Below are 13855 nucleotides of genomic sequence, written 5' to 3' on the forward strand. Positions count from 1 at the left end.
CCCATCTGGATTACACCAACAAGGCTGGAACTAATGGGAATGAAACGCAGATTTTTTTGAAGTACTTTTGTAAAAGGCAATGAAGAAATGATTTAAACTATCCATTGATAGCAGTGCGGGAGAATGAAATGCAAGACGAGGCTTAAGTAGTTAACTAGTCAACTCAGATATTAAAAGGTTTTACTCCTGTTGGAAGGGGACTGTGATGGAAATGGAATATTGTCCCTCTTTAAATATTTCACTGATTTTTTTTTTCCCCTGTTTCACTTGTTAGGACGTACTGTCCATTAGATGGTTAGTTGTGAATTACTGTTCATTAGATGGCTTATTGAATTTGGCCAAAGGATACTCAATTTTGGCTCAATTGGCTCAATTTTGCTGCTTGTAGAAGTAGGGAAGTTAAAATCATAGAAAGTTTTGAAACAGAAGGAGGTAATTCAGCCCATCATGTCTGCGCTAATCAATAAAAAAAACTTCCCAGCTTAATCTCACCTTCCAAGACGAGGTCTGAAACCCTGTAAATTCCAGTTTTTCAAGTTCACATCCACATGCTATTCAAAGGTGCTGAGCATTCCTGTCCATACCACACTTTCAGACTGAGTTCCAACCTCTGGGTGGAAAAAATGGTTCATCATCTCATCTCTAATACTTCTACCAGTTACTGTAAATCTATGCCCCTGGTTTTTGACCCTTTCTTTAAGGAAAATAATTCCTTCCTATTTACTTTGTTAGGGTCTCCATACTTTTATACATCTCAGTAAAGTTTCCCCTCATCTTCCTTTGTTCCAAAGAAAACTTACCCTGTTTGTCCAGTCTTTCATCATAGCAGCAGTCTGCCAGTTCCAGTAAATCTCTTCTGCATTCTGTCCAGTGCAGTATTTTTTCTGTCATGTGGTAATCAGAATGATGCACAACACTCCAACTGTGGCCTAATTCATGTTGCATATAGCTATACTGTTTCTCCCTGCTCTTGTTTTCTGTGTCTTGGCTAATAAAGCATAGCATCCCATATGCTTTTTAATCATCTTGTAGACCTATCCTCCTACTGTTATGGACTCATGTACACCCACACTCCCAACATTGTGCTGTTATTCCACAACAGGCAGTATCCTCCCATTTGTTGTGTAGCATGTTGCCTTGTTCCACCTCCCCAAGTGCAAATTTGGCCAATTTTTGTATCAGTGCAAACCTCTTTATCGTTCCCCCTACATTTAGATCTAAATCATTAACATCTTTTACAAAAAGCAAGTGACTGAGCCCTGTGGAACCCCTGCTGGTAACAGTTACAATAAAATTCATCAATCATTACCCATTGCTGCTTGCTATTGAGGCAACTTTAGATCCAATTTGCCACTCTCCATTGGATCCCATTGGTTTTTTTACCTTTTTGACCAGCCTGCCATGTGAGAGCTTGTTAAAAGGCTTTGTTGAAATTCATGTTGACTACTTCAAAGTCACTGCCCTCCATCGTCCTTCCTTGTTACTGCCTCAAAGAATTCAAAAGTTATTCAGACTTGACCTTAAAAAAAAATGACTAACTCTGATTCATCTGTCCTCTCTAAGTGAAGGGCTTTGTTTTATTTATTGATTGAACCCAGGTAGATTTTGTTTATACAAATAGGAATAAAAATAGTCATGTAATTTTAAAATTAAAAAACTGCAGATGTTAGAAATCTGAAATAAAAACAACATGCTAGAAAGAGTTGGCAGATCGGGCAGAAACTGCAGAAGGAAACATTTTTCAGAACTGGAAAAGTGAGAAAGCAGATTCCTTTGTTCTCTCTCTCTAATTGCCCTCTTTAATCTGTAAACGTCAGGATCACCTGGGCAACCTGTCTACACCTAGTCAAAGATAACTTCTCTGCTCTATCCATCCCTCCCCGCCCTCTTTGCTTCAACTCCTTTCACAGTTCTGATTAAAAAGTCTTTGATCTGAGGCATCTTTCTATAGATGCACGCACAAGATAGACTGCAGATGTTGGAAATCTGGAGCAACAAACACAAAATGCTGGATGAACTCAGCAGGTCAGGCAGCATCTATCGAGGAAAATGAATAACCAGTCAACGTTTCGGACTGATAGATGTGCCTTATCTGCTAAGTGTTTCCAGCATTGGTCATGTGATTTGTTGCCTACTTGAAGGGGGGGGGGGGGGGTGTAAAGGAAGAGGTGCCTGTTCAGTAGGTACAAATTGTGACCTGCATTATCCAAATAAAGTTAAACTGAACAATTTAATCTGCGTAATTTTGCACTGAGATGAGGCGAAGCTTGCTAGCTAAATGTAGAGAAGCTGTATCTATTTAAGGGAGTAAATGGGTGTGTGTTGTATGTAATTGCTTTCATTTTCTGACAGTATTACTCCAGCCAGCACTAGCAACAGGTTAAAAGTTCTATTAATTGTTGATCAGTCAGATTCCATTCTTTCATCTGAATCTGCCACAAATTTGTTTCCTTAAAAATTATTATATTTCTACTTTTGAAAAGCTATCTGTATTGTTGTAAGTCAACATTTAAGGAGTATTGATGTGCTCTGAATAATTTCATAACTTTAAGATATCTTTATTAGTCACATATACATCAAAACACACAGTGAAATACATCTTTTGTGTAGGGTGTTCTGGGGGCAGCCTGCAAGTGTCGCCACACTTCCGGCACCAACATAGCATGCCCACAACTTCCTAACTTGTGCGTCTTTGGAATGTGGGAGGAAACCAGAGCGCCCAGAGGAAACCACGCAGACACAGGGAGAACGTACAAGCTCCTTCTAGACAGTGGCCAGAATTGAACCCGGGTCACTGGCGCTGTAATAGCGTTACGCTAACTGCTACACTACCGTGCCTGCCCCCAAAGAGGAATGGAGAATTTGGGCACTGATCCCGCTACCTCTCGCATGCTAAGCGCGCACTCTACCATTTGCAATCAACTGGAATTTCATCTAGCGCCAAGTCCATAGTCCATAGATTATCACAAAGCAAGTAGCTGAATACTCAGATCTGTAATATGTGTGATACACCAGTCCCTGATAAGTAAAGTTGTTTGACATCAACTTTGAATGTACTATTTACTTACAATATGCTTGGACTATTTAATAAACAATGAAGAAGGGAGAGTTTAATAATTGCTTCTGGTACCACAGGCAAAGCATAATCTCATCACTGGTATAAAATTAAATTGAAGTCATATTAGTTGCTACACATTTGAAGTCCAGATGAGGGTGCCTATTTGTGTTTCACTTTTTAAAATAAAAAATCTACAGCTATGACTTTCATGATTATTTTAAAGAAGTTGTAGTATATTTAAGCTGTCTTAGTGTAGGTTCTGCATTGGACTGACATTCAGCAGGATTTCCATGCAGCTTTCCTGCTCCTTCAGCATGACTCTGGCATACAAAAGGAATCCCCACTTTAAATGAGCAAATGGTATTTCCACTAAAGTCATTGTGGCTGTGTATGTATAGTTTGTGCCTCACACCGATTTGTGAGGTGTGCATAGTTGTATTGCGAGAGTTTGTGTGTGTGTGTCATGCATCACGTTGCTATGATGTGGGGTACGGGTGTAATCTACATGTTTCTTTCAGGTGGGTCAGTTTGTAAAAGCTGTGTTGGAGTGACAAAAATTGTGTGAGCAGTGAGCTTTGTCACTGAGGTGTGCTTATTAATATATTATTTCACGTGTTACGTATCATGTCCCAGTGGGGTGTACTTGTCTTTACTGTGGTGAAGGAGGGAGTGTCAAACAGTAGTGTAAAAATGGTGTTGTTAGCTACAGTGGAAATGATTGAGTAATTCAATCAAACGTAGTGACCATGTTGCTGTAAACTATTCAGATAACTTTATGTACACTTGTATGCAACTATCCATCAGTCACTCTTATTTTTCCTGAAGAAATTGCCCGGCGTTTATTGGGAGAAGTTGTAATTCCCGTTTCCTCTTTGCTTCAAATGGCCTTGTTTTCTGAGTAAATGAACCCTGTACAATATCGAATAAACTGTGGAGAGTCATGGCCCCTGCAGTTAATTGGCTGATGCAGTATTGTCAGTAAATATATTTTTCATATTTGGTTTTGAGTCAAAGTCAGCAGAACCAGTTGTGATCAATATCCACACCAGGAGGATGAAATCTTTCACTTGTACATAAACATGGATGTTTCAACAAGTTATCCGGTAAAATGATCTGGTTTTGATATGGGAATGGTAACAACAGAATACGTAACTTGTTGATTTACATTTACTAATGTTGCATGGGTGATATTTGGATTATATATTCCTACATTGTTCTAGGTTGCTTTCTAGTGTTGAGCTGTTTGTACCTTCGTGCTTTGAGGGCAATCTATTTGATCAAACAGGAACTGTAATCCCAACTAAGATTAGCTTTCATAAACTTTAAGCTTTCATATTTTAAAAACTCAACAGTTAACAACAGAATAAAGATTTAGATGTTCCCAATGATTTCTTTTTAAACATTCAAGATTCTGAGGGTACTTGAAAGGGTGGATGCTGAAGAGGTTTTCTCTGATAGGGAGATCAAGAACCAAGAATCATTGTTTCAGGTTTGCGATGAGAAGGAATTTCTTCACTCAAGGTCATGAATCTTTGGAATGATCTACCCATAAAACTTTGGAGGGTGAACTTAGGGAACAGGTAGCAAAATCTTTGAATTACAGGAGGGAATAAAGAAAAACCAGGAAGGTGGAGCTGAGGCCAAGATCAGATTAGCCGTGATCTTTTTGAGTGGTGGAACAGACTTGAGGTCTACTCCTGCTCCCAATCTCTTCTTTTCTTATGTAATTAAGGAACAAGGAGAGGAAACAAATAAAAGGTTTCTAAAAATATTAATGAAAATGTAGAAAATGCTGGAATTCCTCAAACAAAAAATCAGACAGTATTTGTCAGGAAGGAAACAGAGTTGATGTTTCAGGTCAATGACCTTAAATCATAGGAAACATTTGAGGTGAAACATTTGAGGTGCACAAGTTTTAAGCAGTAGCAAGAAAGGGAAGGGGAGGAGAAACTAAAAGAGAAGGTATACAATAAGAATCTATTCTGTCCTCCCTTTATGTGCACATTAAAATTTGTTTATTTGTCACTTTTCTAGTTCTGGTGTTTGAATAATTTTAGTGCACGATTTCCTACAAATATTACACACTTAACTGTCTCTCATGACCAGTACAGTAAAGCAATGGGTGACTCGGGCACTGTATTGCAAGAAGTTTCCATAACTTTAAAATGACTTAACACTGAAATAGTGGTGTAAATATAAAACATAAATGTTGAAAAAAGCATAACCAAAAATCTGACTTTAGATCCTGTTATATGGTATGCTGTAAATAGTGGTAAGATAAAGACAATTCTCTCACTGATCATGAACAGAGAAACTCGTATTGTGCAGTAACACCAACTTGTGTTTATATAGCCCCTTTAACCTAGTGAAGTGTTCCCAGACTCTTTAAAGGAATGCAGTTTTAAAAACAACATGTTTTATTTTTAAGGAAGAGCATTCGACCTGGAACCCTCCTATCGCAATTTTATTTTTGGTGTGAGGGAGTAGAGTTATTGTGAAATTCAATTCCTTGAATTCTCTTCACAGATTTTCTTTTATTTTTTTTTCCCAGGTGGTGCAGTCCCTTGGATTTGCTATTTACCGAGCACTGGATTGGGGTTTGGATGAGAATGAGGAGCGGGAGTTGAGCCAGCAGTTGGAGCAGCTCATTGACCAGATGGCAAACAATGACTCTGAAGGCAGCAATGGCACAGCTGATGAAGGGTATAGTGGGCAGGATGAGGAGGAGGAGGGTGACGGCACACCACGTTCAGTCAGTACTTTTGAACAAGTAATGAAGGCATGTGCTGAACATCTAATGGATCGAAATGAAGCAGATGCACATTTTCAAGCTGTCTGCAAGGCTTTATTTGTGGAAACGTTAGAGTTACAAACTTTCCTAGTGAAAATCAAGGAAGCTAAAGAGGTAAGATTAGTTTTTTAGGGGTGAAGCCTGGGTGGATGTTTCGGTAGTTCTTAAAATGCCAGAATACTTTACCTGCAGACAATTTGTTTCGGTGTGATGATCTGTTCACTATCAAGCTTTGCATTTGGGCATGAGAGGAACACTCTTGAAGATGCTGGATCAATGTTATATCAACATTATTTCCTCAAATCTACAGAGTTCCTTTGTAGGTTATATACCTTTCATGCATTTGCTATAAAGATTCCTGTTATTGATAATTAGAAAAGCAGAGAATGTTATCATATTAATGTACAACTGCACAACTCCTATATAAAAAAAAGGTCAATAATTGGTCACCCCTTTAAAAATAATCAAATAGGTAACAGGGGTTGATGATTTGTTTTCAGTTCTATTCATCTGTTAAATACCAAGCCATGAAATAATTTGAGGACTCCCTTGAGGCTGAGTGGGAGCTGAAGTAAGATAGGTGATCCTCTTAAACTCATAGAACCACAAGTAATTTCTTGGACACACAAAGGCTTGCTACTTGAACAAAAATATTTTATAAATAATCTGCATCAAGGCTATTAATGTTATGACTGATCCCTTTTTCAAATAAGGTTTCTGTTAATGAGCCTCTCTTTTAATTCATGGTTTATTACATTGCTTCCTTGAAAAGTATTTGTTTTACCTGCATGTGGTATGTACAGCAGGATATGCCCATTTATGGGAATATTCAGCATGTTGTACACACATTGAGAACAATTTGTGTTAGGAACAAGAGTTTGCCGATGAGCCTTCAGACAACGCATGAGGTGATAGATCTGGACAGGTTAATGTTGTTCTTTTTAAAGACCAGATGGAAATTTTGTTCTGCCTTTTGTGAGGGTGATAAAGAATAAAGTGGAAGCTGCCCAAGTCACATTTTTAAAAATGTATTTGTTCATGGGATGTGAACATTGCTATCAAGGCCAGCATTTATTGTCTGTCCCTAATTGCTCCTGAAATGAGGAGATCAGTTAAGAGGTGACCACCATTTAGTGCATCTGAAATTGCATATAAGGCAGAGAGAATGATCTGATGGTTTTTTTTTGTTACCAGTGTGATTATTGGTACAGAGACTAGCATAATTACAGATTTTATTTCCTTGTTTAATTTCCCCAGCTGTCTGGGATTCAAACTCTGGCTGCTAGTCCTGCAGCTTAACTACACTTCACCATAACCAATGGTTCTTTCTTGAATTCCAGCCCATATTTTTTATATTGAGTCCAAAAGTGATGTACTGCTGTTCCAGTAGCACTTTTACTTTTTGTTTTAAATGTCCTTGCCTATTGATAGACTGTCAATCTTACCTGCCCCTTCACTAACTTCCCACCTCACCTCTACCTCCTGTATCCAATTAGTCCGACAATCTGATGGCCGTCATGAAGAACAACAGCTCAAGGTGTGGTAACATGCACCTCTGCCACTCCTTGCTGCGGTATGCAGCTAGTTCAGTACTTCAGGCAGTTTGCCTATTCGTATGCTGTGATCACATGCATCAAGCACTCTTGAAATCGATCAGGGAAGTGAAATGTTTGGGTGACTATCCAAAAAATGCCAGGACTTATTCAATAGGATTTAATTGTGAAAATTTTGCTTTTGATTCGCTACTCAAAATACACACCGCACGCCACAATTCTCAGCAGATATCTAGAAATAGCCATACCTATTGACAACTTACCAGATGAAAAACAAACTATTCAAACCAGAACTCTAAGAACAAAAGAGGGCACTGCTTATGCAAATACCTTAGAGAATGTTCATGAATATCAACTCCTGTGTGCTTATGACATGATAGTAATTGTAATTTAAGGCTTGGCTATTTGATTATGGTGATATTACTGCTGGCTGTCTAGTCACACAGTGGCCCCATTGGTTTATCTATTGCAATAGTACATAGCACACCCAGAAAATCCAAGTTGACTAGTGCATTCTTTCCATATGAATAGTAGTAATTGGATCCACCTCTGTGTCCACCTGTGTTTTCTGTTTTGCAATGCAAAACCTGCTTGTATTTCGGTCTATGTAGTAGTGGTCTATAGGTCAAGCTCCACAAGACCTCACTGAGTTCATCCACCTTGAACTTCCACATTTCGATTTCTTAAATTTAGTTTCACTGTCTCAGCTTGTTTGTAATTCACAAACTTCTCTGTGATTCTTTGATATAATGTGAGCAATGTTAGCTACCTTGCCCATCCATGCTTTTCAGAATATGGTGGAGAGCTATTGCCTGGGAGTGTCAGTCTGTGTGAGGAAGGTACTTCTATGGTGAGGAGACTGGAGATCGGTCGCTCCTGCTGCCTTTTTTTTGTCACTTTGATTTTTGTCTATGCTCCACTGCATGTGAGAACAGCCTGTTATGTTAGTTTAGGAATTGCAACAGAACTGAACACTGAAGTAATCAGTCAACATCCCCAATTCTGATCTAATAACAGAGGAAGGTTATTGAAGAGACGCCTTTAGGTGGTTGGAGGCTAGCAAGCTGCCCCAGGGGACCCCTGTAGCTGATCATTGACCTCCAGTGATCAGAATCATCTATCTGCCTTTATGCAAAGTACGACTCCAGCCAATAGAGTTCTGTCCTTGATAGCTGGTAATCAGATGTTATCAAGGACAATTACTCATGTCTCCCCTCAGTTTATTGCTCATGTTTATCCCAAAGCTATAAGGGTGTCTGGGGCCAAGTCCTTTGAAACCTAAACTGAGCATTGATGAGCAGATCATCAAAACTAAGCACTGTTTGATAGAACTATTGACAAACTGTCATGTTGATCATTAGTGGATTGATATGGCAATAGTTAGCCCAAGTGAATTTATCCTTTTTTTTATGAACAGTTAATACTCGGGCAAGTTTCCACATTATCAGTTAGATGCTGTGTTATAGTTGAACCAGAATAGTTTGGCCAGAGGCACAGCCATTTCTGACCACAAGTCTTCAGCAGTACAGTCAGGATGACATTGAGCACCATAATCTTTGCTGTGTCTAATGGACTTGGCATTCTTTTGGTACTGTGAAAGTAATTCAAGTTGTAGGAAGCTGGCTTCTGTGAAGATGGGAGCTTGGGAGGTGGCTGAGAAGCATGATTCATTTGGCAGTTACAGCTGAAAGTTGTTTGAAATGTTGTAGCTCTGTCTTTTGTTCTCGTGAGCTAGGCCCGACCATTGTTGTGAATAGGAATGCTCATGAAGCTTCATCACCCATTGAGCAGTAGGAATAAAACTCGATGAACTGCCTATCAAGAATTTCGGCACGAGTCTTGGCAAAGGTGCACTCATCCCTGCCAAGTCGTCATGACTAAAGTTAGAGGACTATTGGCTAAATCAGGGACGAGTCAAGCAACAGCCTGGCATATTCTTAGAGAATTGTATCTTGCAGCCAATATCTGTAACAAATTGTCCCTCATAATTCACAGTTGGATGTGCCAAGATTGCAGAGTCTTGATCCAGTTTGGTCTTGGGATTGCTCAGCTCTGTCTTTTGTATGCTGATTCCCATGGTTAGCACACAAGTTGTCCTGTGTTTATAGCCTCAAAAAGTTAGGTTCTTAGTTTTTGATAAAATTGACTTCTCTATAGTGATATATATTGGTCACTCCTGCCAGTGCTTCTGTGGACAGACCTATCTTTGACAGGTAGGTGAGAACAAGTTGTTTTGTTTTCCTCAATTAGTTTTGTCAGCATCTTCCATAGATCTGCTGGTAGATTTGCCCTTTGAGACCTATCCAGTGTAGTTGATAATAGTGCTGCCAAGCTATTGTTGTTGATGGGCTTTGAAGACTTCCACCCAGATTATTTTCTCTTCCCTTGCCATTCTCAGTGGTTCTTGTGGAGGAGTATTGATATATCAGCTGAGGGAAGTGATAATCAGGAAGTTTCTTTTACTTGTGTTCCACCTGTTACCTCAGCTGATGTTTGAAGACTCCCAGGAACCCCCCCCCCCCCCCCCCATTAAGTGCTTACTGCATCACTCTCTTTGGTGGGTTTGTCCCATTGAAGAAAAAGAACATGGGTATGGATAATGATCGAGGAGTCTGAAATGTTGTTGAAAGGCATTCCACAAAGCACAGCTGTCAGGCTAGTGGACAGATCAGATGTTAGCAGGGAGGACTGATAGTTAACAGACATTTTGTCATATCAGTTACCAGGTTGTCTGCTTACTTTAATTCTTTATTGCAAAGCAATTTTAGACTGAGTAGCCTTTTTGGATGACAGCAGAAAATCAACCACATTGGCATGGATCTGGAATCTCACAGTGGCCAGTTTAGTAAGGATGACAGATTTCCTTCTTTTCAGGGGCAGTAACAAATAATGATTTCATGACCAATACTGATCCTAGTATTTAATTCTAGATTATTTTAATTACCTGAACATAAATTCTCAAGCTGCTAAGGTGGGTTTGAACTTGTGGCTCAGAATCATTGGTTCAAACAATTAGGTTACTGCTCTAATAATATTGCTATAATACTGTATACCAATTTTGACAGTGGCTTTGTGGGCCACATTCTTCACGTCAATTTCTGTGCAAGTTCAAGTTCACCCCTGAACACCATTTATTTGTTTAGAATGAGAAGTAGTGTTGTGAATATGGACACCCTAATGTGAATAGATGATGTAAAAATGATAAAGCTCTTGCAAATTGATAATGTTGAGTACTTTTATTTAAAGATAACCCCATTCTAATTTCTTCAGACTTTTATCTTGAGACCTGCCCAATTAATGTCATCTTTCTCTGTATAAGCTGTAAGCTGTCGGTAAAGATGGCATTGCTTATGTTTTTAAAAAAAGCAGAAAATGCAGACTTTTGATAACAAAGTCGTTATTCTGATCAATTCATGGTTACCTTTTTTGGACTTCCTCAGTGTTCGATTTGTGCTCTGATGCAAACTAGGGAGTGATGCAGTAAAGTGAAATCTTCCACAATAAACATCAGGAATCTAGATTCAGCAGCAACAGAAGAGGATTGTGTTCCAATGAGTGGTTCACTATGGAATTGTAGAAATGTAATTGTCTTTTGTGTAATTGTAAAACACCTTTTATTGTCCAAAAAATATAATTCATTTGCAAATGTATAATGCAGTATGTTATTCCCATTCATGGTACAAGATGCATTATTCCATTTGCTTAGAAGGATTACACTATATCAGCATGACATCATTTTTTCTTTTCATACATTCAATAAGTAATATGTCTGAGAGGTCCTATAGCAGTTGATAATTGTCTCAGTGTGTACCCCAGGAACAGTCCACACAGCACGAAGTCCAGTGTTGGGTAGCCACACAGGATGACACTTAACAAAGACCACTGCATTGCCAACATTAAATCCAGGAGGGGGATGACTGTCTCATCCCCACTGCAGCCACTTACAACATGGTAAATTATTTGAGGCACTTCAAGGATGAAAATGGGTGGGAGAAATAATGGGAGAATATTTAAGGAAAGCAATTTTTCACTAGTTGGAGCAAGGAGATTTTTGAGCAAGTGACAACAATTAGAATGAGTTCCAGAGCTAAAGACTCTTCCATTGTTTGTAAGCAGTGGCAACTGACCTGAACAGCTCCACAAACTTTCTGGATATATCTACATTATTCTTCAATCAAATGTTAGCTATTAATTTCTTAGGGTTTCCAACATTGGATTTTTTGGGGATTCCAACACTAAAAGAAGTGCTGTTGTTGTTTCTGTGGCTCTGCCTTAACTCCTGTAACAGCAACAGTTAAAGAGGAATGTTTAAGGATCCCAGCTTGGTCAAAGGCACAGTTTAGCTGCTTGTTGAATTTTGGAATAGACTTGTTCTGTCTCACCAATTTCCTCTCAGGGATATTGTATTTTGAAGTTGCATGAGGAGCAATGTTGAGCCATTCCAAAAAAATAAGTTGTAAACTATTGGCAATATAATTTTCCTTGCCTCCATATCATCACCCTTAAAGTCGATGGCTTGGTAGGGATGTCTAATATTTCGACATGGTTGCCGTATTTTTTCATTGATGCTAATGAATGAAATTACCAGCAACATTTATGCTAAATACAAACCCTATGACTCTATAACCACCAGAAACGCACTTGGCATCGTGATTTATGTTAGCAACTTTAAATAAAACTTACTAAATAAATATACCTAGGGTGAATGTAAAAAGATAAAGTGACTCATTTTATTTACCACAAATTCTGTTAAGGAAGTTAAGCAACCCTGTGTAAACTGCATCAAATGTTTACTGTGTTAATTACATTCTTTTCACCCAGCCCATTGAGCTCATGTATTTTGCCTGTAGATTACTGCCACTCCAGTGGGGAGCTTGTGGGTATTGCCATGTCATTTGTGGTAGTAAAATTAGACATTTCTTTCAAATGTTACTTACCACTTTTCAATCCATGCTTGAATGTTGTCTTGGTCTAGCTCCATGTAGGCATGGGCTGTGGCATTTCTTGAGTTGAAAATTGAATTGAATGTTGTGCAGTCAAAAACATCCCCACTTACGATCTTGTGATAAAAGGAAAGTCACCGATGAAGCAGCTGAACATGGTTGGGCTCTGAGGAACTCCTGTAGCGCTGTCCTGGTGACCACCTTCTTTTGCAGGAGGTTTGACTCCAACTTCCAGCCACTGAACTGTTTTCCCTTTTGATGCCCACTGACTTAAGTTTTAGCATGCTGTCTGGATGTCATATTCAGTCAAGTGCTGCCTTTGAATGATGACACAGCTTTTCTTCATCCCAATGTGCACAGGGATTGGGTCTATGGTGGACACATTGATTAGAACCGTGTCATTGTATAGAAGAAGTAAAATTGAGCTAAGTTTCAGAGAGGGCCAAATTTGAGAAGGATCTCCACATTCCTTCAGGATTGACAGATGGAGCCTTTTGCAAGGCCAAAACGAAGACCTTGTATCATGATTGATGCTCCCTGAAGTTCTCTTGAAGTTGCATGGCAAAGATCATGTCATGATGGACGGAATCTACACAATGGCTCAGGAAGGAGCTCTTGCCCACTGGGAGGAGGTAGTTGAAGAAAACCCTTGGCTATGGCTTTCTTTGTTGCAGACATCAGGGAGACCCCTCTGTAATTATCAGAATTGGATGTGTCTATTTTTTGAAAAAAGTCTCAATTACAAGACCACTGAACTTCCCAGATGAGGGATATGAGGCTGTGAATTGTTGCCAGTTTTTCTCCAAATTTTACAGCTGACATATGGCATTTTCAACCTTGCAGGGATGGCTGCAATACTGAATCGGATGGTGTGTTTTGGGATGGTGTCAAGGGTGTATGGAACAGGTTGAGGAGTTCTTTGAATGACTCCTATCAGTGTGTGCTGTTCACCTCTACGTCCTTGAGCTCTCCTCAGTTCTGCAGAACAAATGGAAAAACAGATAAACCTTTCACATCCACTGCAGAACCAACGTTATTCCAATCTTGGTCACCAAACTGCAGAATGCAGACAATCCTAGCACACTCGGACTGAGCTCCAGGTCATTGACTTTTTCACTGAACCAACAAGAGAATGGGCATTACTCTAACCAGGCACAAACCAGGCCCTTAGCCTGATGCACAACAAAATAAAGATTCATAAGACCCTGGAGAAGATAGATCACTTTCCATGTCTTTGGAATGGTGACTTAAGGAAGACAGACATGTATGAAAATTTCTTCCAGTTCGTGAACTGAGGGAAAAAATCTTTGAAGGTGGAGAGCTGCAACTCTGCTCTAATTCTGTCAGTGGAATACCACAGCAACCAACCTCAGAACATGATGGAGTTACTCTGTAAAATCCTCCAAATCCATTGGTAGAATGAGCAACTCAGTGTCAGTGCCCTTCTCCAGGTCAACATTGCCCAGCACCTAGACAGCTTCAAATGGCAGACCTCGCATCCTAGTCAATC

General features: G+C 39.4%; 1 protein-coding gene across 2 annotated transcripts in view; it reads left to right on the forward strand.

Annotated features, from left to right (window-relative positions):
• Positions 1 to 13855, forward strand: part of spire2 (spire-type actin nucleation factor 2) — a 66902-nt gene that overhangs the window by 16464 nt on the left and 36583 nt on the right. For both annotated transcript variants that reach the window (XM_052028766.1, XM_052028767.1), the window contains exon 3: positions 5610 to 5963. In XM_052028766.1, coding sequence (XP_051884726.1) covers positions 5610 to 5963 — 354 coding nt within the window. The remainder of the gene's footprint in view (positions 1 to 5609; positions 5964 to 13855) is intronic.

This window comes from Pristis pectinata, chromosome 13 (assembly GCF_009764475.1).
Source record: "Pristis pectinata isolate sPriPec2 chromosome 13, sPriPec2.1.pri, whole genome shotgun sequence".
NCBI classification, from domain to species: Eukaryota; Metazoa; Chordata; class Chondrichthyes; order Rhinopristiformes; family Pristidae; genus Pristis; species Pristis pectinata.